The sequence below is a fragment of the Poecilia formosa genome, unplaced genomic scaffold (assembly GCF_000485575.1).
Source record: "Poecilia formosa unplaced genomic scaffold, Poecilia_formosa-5.1.2 Scaffold186, whole genome shotgun sequence".
Classification (NCBI taxonomy): Eukaryota; Metazoa; Chordata; class Actinopteri; order Cyprinodontiformes; family Poeciliidae; genus Poecilia; species Poecilia formosa.
Genome location: NW_006800125.1, coordinates 597,539 through 611,930, shown reverse-complemented (window position 1 = coordinate 611,930; position 14,392 = coordinate 597,539). Strand labels below are relative to the sequence as shown.

General features: G+C 41.3%; 1 protein-coding gene across 8 annotated transcripts in view; it reads right to left on the bottom strand.

Annotated features, from left to right (window-relative positions):
- Positions 1-14,392, bottom strand: part of LOC103147632 (inositol 1,4,5-trisphosphate receptor type 1) — an 88,158-nt gene that overhangs the window by 44,392 nt on the left and 29,374 nt on the right. For 3 of the 8 annotated variants that reach the window (XM_007566074.2, XM_016678650.1, XM_016678647.1), the window contains 27 exons: positions 14,077-14,237; positions 13,824-13,965; positions 13,513-13,671; positions 12,989-13,161; positions 12,724-12,843; positions 11,940-12,134; positions 11,606-11,857; positions 11,349-11,490; positions 10,763-10,916; positions 10,487-10,677; positions 10,270-10,402; positions 10,134-10,188; positions 9,890-10,055; positions 9,221-9,394; positions 9,067-9,138; positions 8,819-8,956; positions 8,610-8,735; positions 8,315-8,515; positions 7,499-7,750; positions 7,301-7,426; positions 7,093-7,221; positions 6,389-6,415; positions 5,322-5,442; positions 5,034-5,227; positions 4,806-4,954; positions 4,550-4,661; positions 3,362-3,397 (listed from right to left, as the gene is read on the bottom strand). In XM_007566074.2, coding sequence (XP_007566136.1) covers positions 3,362-3,397; positions 4,550-4,661; positions 4,806-4,954; positions 5,034-5,227; positions 5,322-5,442; positions 6,389-6,415; positions 7,093-7,221; positions 7,301-7,426; positions 7,499-7,750; positions 8,315-8,515; positions 8,610-8,735; positions 8,819-8,956; positions 9,067-9,138; positions 9,221-9,394; positions 9,890-10,055; positions 10,134-10,188; positions 10,270-10,402; positions 10,487-10,677; positions 10,763-10,916; positions 11,349-11,490; positions 11,606-11,857; positions 11,940-12,134; positions 12,724-12,843; positions 12,989-13,161; positions 13,513-13,671; positions 13,824-13,965; positions 14,077-14,237 — 3,900 coding nt within the window. The remainder of the gene's footprint in view (positions 1-3,361; positions 3,398-4,549; positions 4,662-4,805; positions 4,955-5,033; positions 5,228-5,321; positions 5,443-6,388; positions 6,416-7,092; positions 7,222-7,300; positions 7,427-7,498; positions 7,751-8,314; positions 8,516-8,609; positions 8,736-8,818; positions 8,957-9,066; positions 9,139-9,220; positions 9,395-9,889; positions 10,056-10,133; positions 10,189-10,269; positions 10,403-10,486; positions 10,678-10,762; positions 10,917-11,348; positions 11,491-11,605; positions 11,858-11,939; positions 12,135-12,723; positions 12,844-12,988; positions 13,162-13,512; positions 13,672-13,823; positions 13,966-14,076; positions 14,238-14,392) is intronic. The other 5 variants (XM_016678649.1, XM_016678651.1, XM_016678652.1 and 2 more) reach the window with 3 other exon arrangements.

The window sequence follows — 14,392 nt, the reverse complement described above, 5'->3', positions numbered from 1 at the left end:
AAACAAAACAGTGAGCACCAGCCCTTTTTGAATCCAGAAGTTTATTAAGTCCTTAAGGAACAAGTTCAACATAACCGGATCTTTAACACTGAGGACACAGAGGGCCATAGTTCAGCAGCAAAGATAAGGAGCTGAAACACCATAATTTCTTACCAATCTATGGACACTATCTCAGCGCGACCACATCAAACTGCAGAGCAACATGCGGATCAGGGCCGATATATGCAGCCAATCAACCCCGGGCTTGACCACAAACACCACAGGGCAACCTCTCACAGCTCCCACATCCGCTGCAGCTAGTGAATTTTACTGAACTGGAATCTCCCCACGGCAAACCCCTGAGCAGTCTCACACCTTTCAGTTCCACTCTAGAGGAAACAAATGCGCGCACGCACACATTAGCACGAAGAGCGCCTTCCACTTTGTTTCTTCTGAAAGTGCAAAAATAAACATATCTGTGCATCTCCGCAGCGTGAGACTGAGTCATCTTTAAAGCGGGGATCAATGACGCAAAGAACTGGGGTTTACCACTCTTGTTTTATGCGCATAAAAAACGACGGCTAAATTAAAAGACCGCGGTCTCTCGTTTTCATTTCAGTTGACCTACTTTGTCAAACCAGAGTTGTAAAAATTTTTTCGTCCTGACCAGAGAGGCTGCGGCCCAGCTGCGAGCGTGCATGAGGGTAAATTTACTGGCTGGATGAATATAAAAAGATAAAAATAAAGCCAACAATGAACAACGCGATGCATGAAATGTTTCAGAAATAGTTGCTGTTAACATAAAAGGCCAGCACAATTACTTTGGGAGCAACGAAGCCATGTGAGGAGGGCATCTTGAGAGGAGGAACGAGTCCTGAGTTCTTCTGGTTCTTGGGTAGCTCAGAGAGCAGCAAGTTTAACTGCTAATCTCCTCGCTGACATTTGGCAGAGTTGTGGGACACACGAAAACAAGGTCAAAAAATTACATCTGCAGTTTGAGGTAGAAAACAATGACTGAATCGTTTGTCGCCGGGCAGGGCCTAATTACAGTGCCTCCCAAAAGTATTCACACCCCTTTCTTTCCCACATTGTCATGTTACAAAGACAGATGGGATGTTACAACTATAATGTTTAATCTGTTTTTTTTTTTGTTTATTTTATTTTATATGACCACACAACACAAAGTAATGCGTAATTGTGAAGTGCCAAAAATGACAGAAGTCCAGTATGCCTTTGAATTCGACTCCATTTTAGTCTGATACCCAAAAATAAAATCCATTACAACCAATTGAGCTCCAATTGAACTGCTCCAAGATGGCATTAGAGGTTTGTTAGAGAGCATTCAGGCACGGAAGCAGTTACGGTTTAAAACAATGTCCCAATATCTGAACCTCTCAGCGTACACTGTTCAATCAGTCACCCGGTTTTACTTAAACCGGCAGGCCTGGTAACTCAGTATTGATCAAATACGTAGGAGTACTCTGAAACATCTGTAGAGATCGACAGTTCGGGTTTAATTTTGAGTCATGCACTCCTCAAATCTATTTTTTACAGAGAGGATCATGAAAAAGAGTTATTAAAAGGAAAGCCATATAAAAAAGCAAGGTAATGGCAGCATCATGCCCTAGGGATGTTTATCTCAGAGAATCCGGTCAGAGTAGATAAAAATAAAAAGGTGGATTGACGAATTTGAGCTGAACAAAAGATTTTGCAGTCCATGACGAAAGAAAAGCATGCAAACACCTCATACACCCCACACCCAAAAGATCAGCAGGGGAGACAAAAGCTAAGTATGCATTTTCATATTACACCCACAGAAACATTCACAGCCAACTTAATTAGGTTTACACAAAGTAGGTGTTGTTGAAACGGCATGAAGAAGGGTGTGAATGGAAGCGGAGTAGTATTTCAGGTAGTTCGAAAACTGTGTCAGAGAGATGTATTGGGGGCAAAAGGGCAAAACGGAATAAGGGGGGTTTAGCTCATTGAGAGGCAAAGTGTTGTCTTACACCACACTGAGTTTTCTTCTAAGGACAATGAATGCAACGCTTGACAGGAAAGACTCCTGCAAACACTTCTCTATCCCACCCCTAACCCTGCCTTTATACACACAGGTGTGCACACACTTGCACACATACAACAAGTGGGTAAACAGCTCCTCCACACTTTTATTGCCAATTACTGTTGAAGGTCGCACATCAGCGGCGGGGCTGAGTTCCAGGAAAAAAAAAAAAAAAGCCTGGTTCTTATGTAACCTCAGCCCAGAGTTGGCAGACACCCAGGAATCGTGCAGCTTGCAGGAAAGGGAAACTAGGACACAGCCTCAATGACTGCAACAGTCCCTCACATTCATTACTTTCAGGCATACATATGTGCACAGTCACAGTGCCCCCTGCTGGCGCCATAAGTAGATAAAGAGGAAACACCACACACACACACACACACGCACGCACGCACGCACACACGCACGCACGCGCGCGCACACACACACACACAGATGGGATGTTGGTAAAACCGCCTTTTTTGAGGATAAAAATGAGATATGGTTTCTGTGGTTTTACTTTCTCTCCTGTTGTTTCTGCAGGAACAGGCTTCAGGTTATGTGATGATGAGCAAATGCAAATTGTAAAATAATGCAAAACCAGGCAAAAGTACTCACAACCCTTGTATTTTTCCACATCTAAGTAGGATTTTTTTTTGTGAGCGCAAAATTGTGCATAGGTGCAAAGCGGAAGAGAACTGAAGAAAAACGAAAAAGATTTCTATGAATAAAATGCCAGTGTGCAAAGTGCTTTTGTATTCGACCCAGGAGGGAGAGTGTCAGAGAACAACGTGAATAAAAAGCTCCTCCTGTTCTGGAGAAAAGAAAAAGGAGAAGTGTCGGAGGGCGGAAGACAGTTTCTTCAGAAAATATGTTAAAACTGGTTTAAAACTCTCTTGATTATGTTTTAAATTGACTTACCTTTGAAACCTAAGCACCAAGTATCACAAATTGCATTTCCACAATATAAAAAACAATTTCAGACACATCAGCCGTCAGTGTGAAAACAGTGAACACACAAATGCACCTCTGCCACCTGGCCCAGCTAAACAGAGCTCCACATCAGTGTTTGTAATAACCCAGCTTTACTGAGCAACACACATATCAGCCACAACACACACCTAACACCTCCAGCACACTGTTCTGTTTTGTTTTTTTTTGGTAAAGGCTGCAGCAGGTGTCAATACCAGAGCTGCTCTGCCCCGTATTTGCTACCATCTGTGCCCAGAGAACCCCCACTAACAACAGTGCAGCTACAGAACAGCTGGAGATGTTGCACAGACACAACAGACAGAGGCTCAGGGGAGACGGGGGCAGGAGCTAAAGAAAAAGAGTGACAACCTTAGGCATTTCCATCTCATCATCAAAGGCCCTGAGCTGAAAGAGAACAGAGGGTTTAAAGAGTTATATAACAATGCAGGAAAGAGGAAGTTTGCACTGAGAGCAATAATACAGCATGGCGTGTTTGTTAGGTGAGCTAAGGGAGGCTGAAAAGATCCAGAAGCTCACAGAGGTTTGGGGTTTTTTCTAAGTGGATATTAACAAAAAGAAGTCACTTCCTTTCAGAATATTATATAGATGTGATGCAATATGTTTGTGTTTCTTAATCCTAAACATTCAATAATTCAATTGTATGTAGGTGTCACTCCATAGTTTGCTGCCTCATATTGCCGCTTCTGTGCAAAGCCCTGCAGGAAGAAATGGTCTCTTTCATGTGAGTCCGAAGAGTTAAGAGACCTTGTGCCTAAGAAATAAACTTAAAGTTGGAAGAAAATCAAATCATTATTTATTATCATCATAAAGTGTGAAAAACTAAAGAATTATTTCAACAATAAAAACTGACATTGTCTTCCAATATTAAAGCCTCAAACAGGAAGACCACACCTTGAAAAATACACAACACTTAAAGCTGTGTCTATACACTGATCAGGCATAACATTATGACCACTGCCTATCAAAGCAAAGGAACCTTCTGTTATCTCATTCAGCATCGTGTCAGTTCCTTCTCTTGACATGATGAGCGGAGAAAGCAGACATTGAGAATTAAAGCAACTTACGGGCCATTTAGTGTAATATGAACACAAAATAATCTAACTGATGTGTTTTGATAGCTTTATGCCAGCAAATAATTTGTATTGCAAAGAACTGATCATGTTAACGACTTCTGATATGAAGTTTGTCAAAGCAGTTTAGCAAAGTTTCTGTCATGATAATGACACATCGACAGTAAATGTGTTGAAGCACAAGCAATGAAATATGCAGGATATCGGCTCTTGAGGACTGGAGTCGGACAACCTTGACTTATGACTTGCACCCGTGAGAGTCATGCCACAGTTAAGCTGCAGAGACATTTGTGGATCCAGTGCTTTGTCAGACACAGTTGTTGTGATGGAAAATAGGGAACCAAATAAATGCAAGGTGAATGGTCATAATTTGGAGAGGCCCATTAGTGTATAAATAATCTAACGTAGATGGTGAGTAATAAGGTTCATGATTGCAAACCATTTTACTTCAGAGAGAGCATGTTACCTTCTCTCCATAACCTCGGTCCTTTGTCATCATTTCTCGAAGCGTTTGCAGAACTTTGATGCACAGTTTCTCTTCATTTTCTTCCAAGAGTTGTTTGGTATGTTTGATCAGCCTGCGCACACGCACACACACACACACACACACACACACACACACACACACACACACACACACACACACGCACACATCAGATATAAGGTCTCAGCAGCACTTTACAAATCAAGTTATAAATCACAAAGCTGACTTCACTGCTTACTTGCATATAAACCCTCCGCTCTCACACTTCTTGCGTGAGTCGGTGTTCTCAGGGAAGAGCAGCTCGGGCCGATGCAGCACATCCACCAGGACGGACAGCTCAGCCTGGACCAGTGGACGCAAGCGGTCCTCCAGAGCCGATACAATGTCCTACAAAAGAGACAAGCGCATGTCCTTAATGCCTGTCCTTAACTGGTGTGAGTTAAATTCAAACATCCCCAGATGTTACCTGCAGCCTCTCAATAATATTCCTGTAGTCCCTCGACACGGTCACCACCGATTCTCTGCGAGCCGACAGGTGCGAGTTGCGAACAGAGAGCCTCCAGCTAATGGCAGTCCTCTGCACAATGTTGTTGGCTCTCACAAACAGGTTGTTGACCTGGTTGTCCAGGTCCACTGGGATGGCTATGGCTCTGCTTTTGGCTGGTAGGTACAGAGAGAAATGCATTTTATGTCTGCTGCCAGTTGTGCATTCAAATAATTTAAGGTAAGCCTCGAAAAAGAGAGAAAATCTCACCAACGTCAGAGAGCACCTTGATGCAGGTTTCAACAGAGCCCTTCTGGCCTGAGCCCAACCAGTAGCAATGGTAGACCCTGAAGACCGCCTGCAGCAGCTGCACAAAGACAGGCTGTCTGGTCTGAAAGGAAAATACCAGAGAATACAAAAAAAAACACCTCAGTGTCTTCATGTCCTGTTTAATGAGCTTGTCTGTCTGGAGTAAAAGAAATAGATCCCCATCAACATAAAAGTCTCCCACGTTTCCTCGTGTACAGTGGTTCCCAAACATTTCAACTTCTGGAGTAATTACAACAAAAACAGCCAAAGGATGCACCAATACATTGGCTTTTAACCAGAATCAGTGATTTTATAAAAAATAATTATATGAAGACGATAAAAACATTTTTTTTAAAACAGAAACATAGATTTGAAAAGTGTGTTTACTACCTGCCTAAATGTTATTTTCAAAATATACCTTTAATCTGATAAAGAAAAAAAAAAGCCTCATTGAGACACATCCTAATTTAGTGAATATGACTAATATTTGTAGATGTTTTTGTGAGGAAGAGAAACATTTATGCAGAAGACAGTTCAAGCATCAATCTAACCCTAAACAGAGCTTTATTGTGCTTAATAAAGAAATCTGTAGCAGGTGGGCAGAGCTTTACAAAACTGGTGATTGGAAATTATCTACAAAATCTCTGATCAGTGATGCTATTATTTCCTCTCAAAAGAAATCTGAGTTCATTTTCAAATGATTTCTTGAGATCCTCCCCAAGTTTGGGAACCACTGCTTCACTGCACCAACAGTGTTTTAATATCCAACACCCCTTTTCAAAAGCCAATAAGCAAGAGTGAGAGAAGTTATGGTTAGATCGGCATGCTGACACAGTTTGAAGTACATTTATTTTCCTGGACACACATGAATCCCACGGCAGACACTTATTCATATTTCACCCAGTGACAATAAAGCTGTACTGTACTTCACAAAACCAATTAATAACAAGGAAAATATTTTTTGTTTTGCATCCCACAAAAAACTTTTGCACCTTTCGTTATTTCGCTGCTAAAGAAATTTACAATACCTGCAAACTTTTCCTCAGACGTACATCCTGTAGCAAAGGTAAACAATTCATGAAAAAACAAACAACAAATAAACTAAGGGGGAAAAAAAAAGGTTAAGGTTCTGTGGACACAAAAGGCATCTCACAGACTGGAGGGCCAATTTACTAAAATATGATATGGAAGTAAAAAAAAAAACATCAACAATTAAAGCAGAAAAAGTTTTCAAACTATTTCATCTGCGAAAGACCTTGGAACCAGGTGCAACTTGCCACCATTCACTTTGGGTCTAAAGTGTAAGTCAGGCAGTCATGAGCAAAACAAAAAGGTGCTCTGGCCTGGATGGCAACATCAAGATTATTTAACCAGATTTCTTATTGAGTTTGGAACACACTGCATTTGGAGAACTAAATGAACATATATTTGCAATGAAGAGTATCGAAAGCATATATATATATTTTTTTTTTAATCAATAATCAATTACAATGTTTTAGCGATAGTTTAAAGTTTAAACTAAAATACAAATTTGATTAGCCTTCCTCTGATCCATGGATGGTAACCCGAGTCTACGACTCTAAATGGCTTGCTAAAAAAAAAACAGAAATCTAAAGCAAAGTATATGAATTGAATTTATGCTCTTAAATACTTATTTATTTAAATATTTTCTCTGCAATGTGACATTTTCTGAACAGATGTGGTGCTGGAGAAGCCCGTGCAACATGATTACCTGCAGGCTTGTACTCTGGTCAGAGAAAGGAGAACTGAAGAAAGTAGTTACGATGCTCATAACCGTCTCAGTCACGTAGCGCTCCAGAACGTTGTCTGCATGCTTACGTTCGCTCGTGTTGTTGCACACCTGAACAACCGTTTCAATGTTTAAGTGACGCATAATTTAATTCTTATTTTCCACGTAAAGAAGGTATTATGCTCCTTACTCTGCAAATGTCAACCAGAAAGTTATCAAAGAGATTCCACATGTGGTTGGAGGTGTAGATCTCCTTCATTTCCACCTCGGTGTCCACATAGCAGTGGTTCAGAAAGTTGATGTATGCAATCTTGATCTGAAGGAAACAGAATTAGTGAGAAAACATGCTTCCAAATACGTCCCAAATGCAACTTGCTTCTCCCGTCACCTCAGGGATGCAGTCGTCATGGGTTACGACCCGCACTATGTCGTCCAGCGGTAACAGGGAGTTGCACTTTATCTCAGTATAGACGTTCTTGCCCTCAGTGCAGACGGCCAACAGCTCCACCAGGTGTATGTGGTACCTGAGCGGGCTGTTCTCATCCATCCGATCTCGCTCCGACTGCATCATGCTGACCAAAGTCTGGAAGGAGGCCCGATCGTTGTAGAAGACCAGAACATCTTCTCCTGCATTCACCAGCTGTTTGAGAAACATAGCATAATGCCAAAGAAAAACAATGACATACAGAACTTTCCAAATGTATTCCTGCCTGTTTATTTCCACATTTTCTCATGTCACGTAATGTAACAGGCCAACACGGATTAGTGAATCACTTAAGTGTTAAAATAATTTGTAGTTTTCAAAATGGGGTTTGCATGTGTATTGATATTCCCCCTTGGGTCAATACTTTGCAGAAACAATAGCTGCAAGTCATTTAGGGCATGTCTCTACAACTCTTGCCCACTTAGATACTTTTTTGCTGGATATAAATATTGCCCATTCTGCTTCGCAAAATTGTGCAAACTCAACCAGACTGAATGGAGAACATCAGTTTTGGACTGTTTGTATATTTAAGTTTGACTAAACAGGGTTATTGTAACAAATGAACATCCTCATATTTAAAATCACCTGGACCTGATATGCGTTGCGTTGGTCTCTCACGAAAACATCAACATAAATACATAAACCCAGGTTGTGTTTGTCACATGACAAAATGTGGACAAATTCAGAGAGCGAGTGTTTTATTTAGAAAGCAGGCACAACCTCTGCCATGACGATATCCTGACACTTTTTGATGAACTTGTTCTCCGCCTTGACGATCGTCTGTAAGAATTTGAGGTACTGCACGTTGCGGCCGTGCGTTTCGATGCAGTGGACAAAGTGCTGGACCACGCGATCGTTGATCTCGCTGCACAGCTGGAAGTTGTTCATGAAGATGTGCTGCATAGTGACGGCTTCTAAGATCTGAATGGCAGGAAGCACAAAGGAGCAGTGAGTCGTAATCTAAGGTTTATATCACCGCCGTGGGTTTGAGGCCAGGTGAAGAAGGACAGCTGACCCCTGGATTGAGGAAAAGATTGATGTGTTTATGGAGCAAGGCCTGGTTCTGCTGGTTTCCTGCACAGAAGTTCTGCAGAAACTGATGGGCTAGTTTCATGTTGTCCTGCATGCGTACATCTTCCCCCTGAAAGATTAAAAATAACCAAGTTATGATCACTTTCATGCACACACACAATCAATAAATATGCAATTTGAAACCGTTTCTACCTTTTCATAAGGTATCTGCAGCAGCTCCAGAACCACGGCGTGAGCCCCCATGTTTCTTAGCAGCCTCTGCTGCTGTTTTCGGCTCTTTCTACCAGACAGACCTTCTTGGATGCACAATCTGCTGAGACGAAGCAGGACCTGCGGGGGAAGCATGACGTAGGAGGAAAACACAAGCAATATTAAACATCTGGAAAAAAATATTTTATTAATTACGCAAAATCTTTCATTTTGGCAATAACTTTTATCACCTCTTTTATCACCCTGTAGTTTTTGCTGCTGACGCTTTCTGCCTTCCTTGGTTTGTCTGTGGCCACTGCGCCCTGCAGAAGCCAGCATCGGGTGTTAAGGAACATGACCTGACAGTGTTCACCCTCAATTTGCATGATGTAAAACAAAGCGCACCTTTTGAGGTTCTGGTTCAGCTGGCATCCCCTCTCCTCCATCCAAGCCCTCATCTGGTCCCTGCCTCTTGTACACCCACAGCTCAGATTTCTCAACTATAGACCGCAGCTTGTCCAGATCTTCCTTTATCTGCTTGTAGTTGTCCACATCTTGGCTGGTGACCAGTAACTGCACCTGTTATCAAAGTTATGGGGATACAGAGATCATTGCAGAATCCACTAGAGGGAAATGATCCAACACGTAATTACTGTAGAAGAAATGTGTGTTTACTGGAGGTATAAGGGCTTTATTTTTCCAGGAAGTAAATTATCTTTATTTTATATATCCTAATGTTTTCAAAATGTGACGGTAGCTGATTTGCTTACTTTAAAAGTCCTAAAAATAAGTATCAAACTTAGAGTGTTTTTCAGAGTTTTTCCATGTTACAAATCGAAATCTGAATCTCTTTTAAGGGGATTTTATTGACTAACACAAAGTAGTGCAGAAGTGTGCAGTGGAAATAATACATGGCTGTTATCTATTTTGTTTTTTACAAAAAGAAATTGAACAAATGTGGTGTGGGTTTGTTTTCCCTCCCTAAGTCAATAATCTGTGGGATCACCTTTGGTTTTGCTTTTTTGTGATATGTCTCTATGTATGGTGATTAGACATGTTCAGCAGCAGGGTTACCTGTTTGAATGCCTGTAGGACCTCCTGCCTCTGGCTGAAATGCCTGAAGAGCAGGTGCAGGGCTCTGGACACCAGTGGAGGATACTCATGCATGGTTAAGTGGAGCAAAACCCTTAAGAAGGTTCGACCACCATGATCGTCCAAGTCGAGAGGTGTATTCTCCTCACTGTGCACACAGCAAGACCATGCTTTCAGAGAAATGCATCTTATTTAACTGTGTGTTCTGAAAATAGTCCAACTTTACCTTCCACCAAAGATCGCCTCCGCCTGCTCCTCTATGTTTTCAAAATCCAAAGCTCCTGGATTTTTAGGAAGACACTCAAAATCAGTTTCTAGTGAACCCAACTTTGGTGTATAATGCATCTCAGGATAAACCTAACCTGGGATATTATTTGGCCCTTCAACTGATCCACTTATAGACAACTCGTTCTGGGAAGTACTCTCATCAAACTCCCTTTTAAAGATCGACAGAAGACAGGAGATCCTGTAGTCCAGGCGGACATTCAAGATAAACTGCAGGAGAAAGGATGAAATACAGTCCAGAAATACTGGCAGTGAAACATTCAGATTTCATTTCCTAAACGATGTGTATTTCACCTGCAGGATCTCTATAATCTTGAGCTTAGTGTCCATGACCAATATGTCCTGTTTCTCAGGCTCAATCTGCGCCTTCACCGTGTCGTCATTCGGGCCGCTGTTTGTATTTATAGGAAGGAACCCGCCTCCTCTCAGGACTACTTGGGACATCAGTTCTCCTACGCCATGAATGGACCTCATCACATTACTGCCTGAAAGCATATAAACACACAAACACAAATCAACCTCACGGCCACCGGATTCACGTCCTCAACTCGCCGCTCCGGGCTGCTCTACCTCTGCCTCCGTCTCCTTTTTCCAGCTTGGTGAACGGGAAAACGTTGCTCACATGGACGCAATCCAGAATAGCCAGTAGGATCTTGGTTAGTCTGAGCAGGTCGCTGAAGTTGTAGAAGCCAAAATAGATGAGATTTCTGGCCAGATTCACCACCTGAAATAAGGACAACAGATGCAAGCTTGAAAACTACAAGCTCAAAGTATTTTATCATACATTTATGTAACATTTTAATACAAAGTATTGCATAATTGTGAATTGTGAAAATGTTCACTTTCATGCCTCCCATTGCTTTCACAAGTCACAATGCAAATCCAGATGTTTTGATAAGGCCTCAGATGTTTGTTAAAAAATTATTACAGCAAGCAGCATCATAAAAACCAAGTAAGACAACAAACAAGCATCATTTTCTTTGCACTTCTCAGTTATGGACTGTCAGGTGTCGGTCAAACACATGAAATATACAGAAGTATGTAGCTTAAAGGGACAAAGTGTGAAAAAAGTTCAAACGAAGTTACTTCGTTACTTCAAACGAAGTAAAAGGCCGATACAACTCCTTCTACAAGGAGCTGCATCGGCCGTACTGACCTCAGAAGTGAGCTTGTTCTTTTCCTTGTCTGCAAACGGGACGTTCTGACACACCACGTCCCTGAGGTAGTTTTCAACAAACTCCATAGTCTGCCAGAATCGCTCCTTAATATTATCTTTGGTCGTTCCATCATTGTCGTAGCTTCAAGTTAAAGAATAAACACAGCTTTAAAAAGACAACTAAATACAAGCAGATTTTACACTGAAGACAAAGGACAACTGAAGTAAAAGGATTTTGTTTGCGGTCCATTTCTCACTCGTTAATGGAGATTTTCGACGGGATCTCAGACCAAAGCCGTGCATATTTGACCGGCGTGACTTGCTCCTGTGGGTCCCGATCCACGTGCATGTGTAGCATGAGCCGACAGAAAGAGGCTCGAAGGTCAAAGGGCAAGTCCTCATCCGACATGCATCGTAAGATCAGGTCGACATCCAGCTGAACGGAAATCTTGTTGATTGCTAGATACTGGCGATCCAAGCACATCCTGGCAAACAGGTTGAGCTGATACCTGTCCCAAATGAATCAGACTAATCAATGATCCAAACTATAAGGGTTGCTCAGCCCAGCTAAGATCAGATCCAGAAATGTACCTGTAGTAACTGATCACTTCTTTATCCTCCTTCTGGCCGTCTTTGGCATCCTGGGCCATCTCTCTGACGCTCTTGCTGCGCATCTCCTTGTCGCTGTTGTTCCAGAACAACCAGACTTCCTCCTCGTCCTCCTCCACCTCCACAGAGTTCTCCCCCAGCTGCGATCCCTCGATCTCAAACCTTGAGAGCACCAGTCTGAAAAAAAAGTTATTCAAAAAAGGAAAAATAACAGATTAATTTTTTGTATTTAATTTAATTTATGTTTAGGCTTGCTGATTTTAAATAAATTAATAATTTATGGTACTTTGAAAAAATATTTGTCCCCATAAAATATTCAGTTTTTTTCTCTACACTTAAGTGCTTTGGATCAAACTATTTTTAAATAAGGAATCAGATATTTTATATCAAATATAATCTGAATTAATACAAAAGAGAGTTGTAATATGCTTATTTTATTTTAATTTTTACTTTTAAAAGAAAAGCTATCCAAAACAACCAGACCATTTGTGGAAAATTTGAGGACTGAGTTTAATGGCCATTTGCTTGTCTGGAAACTGACAAATCTAAGTAAAGTCTATCAATTTCTGATAAAACTGGATGAAGATTCTGTCACATAATTCCTTAAAAGTCTTGATCAAACTGTCATTTATAACTGCATCTGTATTTATTTAGAGTATTAACCAATGTTTTTTTTTCCTAGTTACTGCTCTGTTTGGATGGAAATAAGACCAATAAAGTTGGTCCATGAAGTGGCAACCTGAGGTACAACAGAAAAACATGTTACTTTGTTTCTATGAGGATGTCTGCATTGGCTGGATCCAACACTGCAGTACAGATGAGCTCCTGTGTCACAGGGATGGACTTGTTCATCGACACACACAGGTCTGACAGATAGTCCAAGAACCTGGACACAAACACAGGGACAACAAAACTCAATTGCACACCACCCTGAGGGTCAAAGAACAACTCATATAACTTATGAGTTGTTCAACCATTTAAAAACAAACAACAAAAACACAGATCAGATAATCAAACAAACAGTGTCACACCTGGGCTCCCGGTTTTTGCGGACAAGGCTCACAAACGTGTCGATCTCTGCAGCAGTGATGTGCTTCTCCAGCAACTTGCGGTTGTTATGGAGCAAAGCTGTGATGGTGTCCTCGGCCAGCACATCGTAGCCGATCTGTTTCTGCATGAAGCGAAACTGTTTGGCGATGTATTCCTGCAAGAAACAAAAAAGAAAAAAACAAAAAAACACTGGTTATGTGCAGATGCGACAAGGTATGCACATAGGTTTTCATGACATGGAGCATTTAAATGGGCATGGTACATTAGCAGCTCAAACTGCAGACTGGACTGGATGTTCAGCTGGATTATATATATATATATATATATATATATATATATATATATATAATATATATACATACATGCATACATACATACTTTTTTTTTTTACTGCTTTAATGTTACTAAATAACAATGACATTTTTCCTCAGAAAAACAAGCCCCTACGGCCCTCTTATATTGCAATGGTGAGTATTAAATAATGTTCTCGGTTGACCAATTGTACCTGGTTCTTGCGATAATCCTGTTGCGAGTGACGCAGGACCCTGTAACACAAACGGCAGATGTGTCTGAAAGGGGCATGGCGCTGGTCAGCCAGCTCCTCCAGGCGCAGCATGGGCCCATTCCCGCCGTCTGTGAAGGGCGCCTGCAGCAGCTTGAAGATCTACAAGCAGGAAGGAGATTGTGATGACTGCAACCATGCAAAAAGTCCACTTTTTATCCCACTTTCACACAAAACTATAAAAATCAGAAGAGGAGGAGGAAGAGGTCAGGGGAGTTTTACAAAAAGTGCCCATTCTTCCTTTATTGCATTACCTGTTTGAGAATATTCTGTTCTCTCATGAGTTTCTGTCGCTCCCTATTGGGTTTGTTCACCATAATTTCCAGAACATCCTGTCCGTTGTTGGGAATGTCCACCACAAAGAACACCAAATCCTCCAGGAGCTTTGTAACTGCCCTGAATTTATTCATTACAAAAAACAACAAAAATAAAAATCAAAAGATACAAATTAACAACACAACCATCATCTTCAAGGAAACGACTCCACAGTGCTGCTGTGTTTTCTACCTCCTCTCATTTTGTGTGATGGTGCCTTTTTCCAGCTTTCCCGCAATGGAGGCCAGGACTTTACTGGCATCATTGGCAAAATCAAGATCCCTCACTTCAGCCGGGGAGACGGGCACGATGGCGAAAGCCTCCTTATCCTCTTTATGTGGAGATGTGCCAATCTTGAATCAGAAATAAAATCCAATTTTTTTTTTACTTATCAGAGGAAATGTGATTCGTTTTGGGGCCTTATTAAGGGTTAAAATATAAATGCAAATTCACTATTAAATATTCCATAAACATTTCTTCAACAAAAATAAGTCTTGTTGGGGAAAAA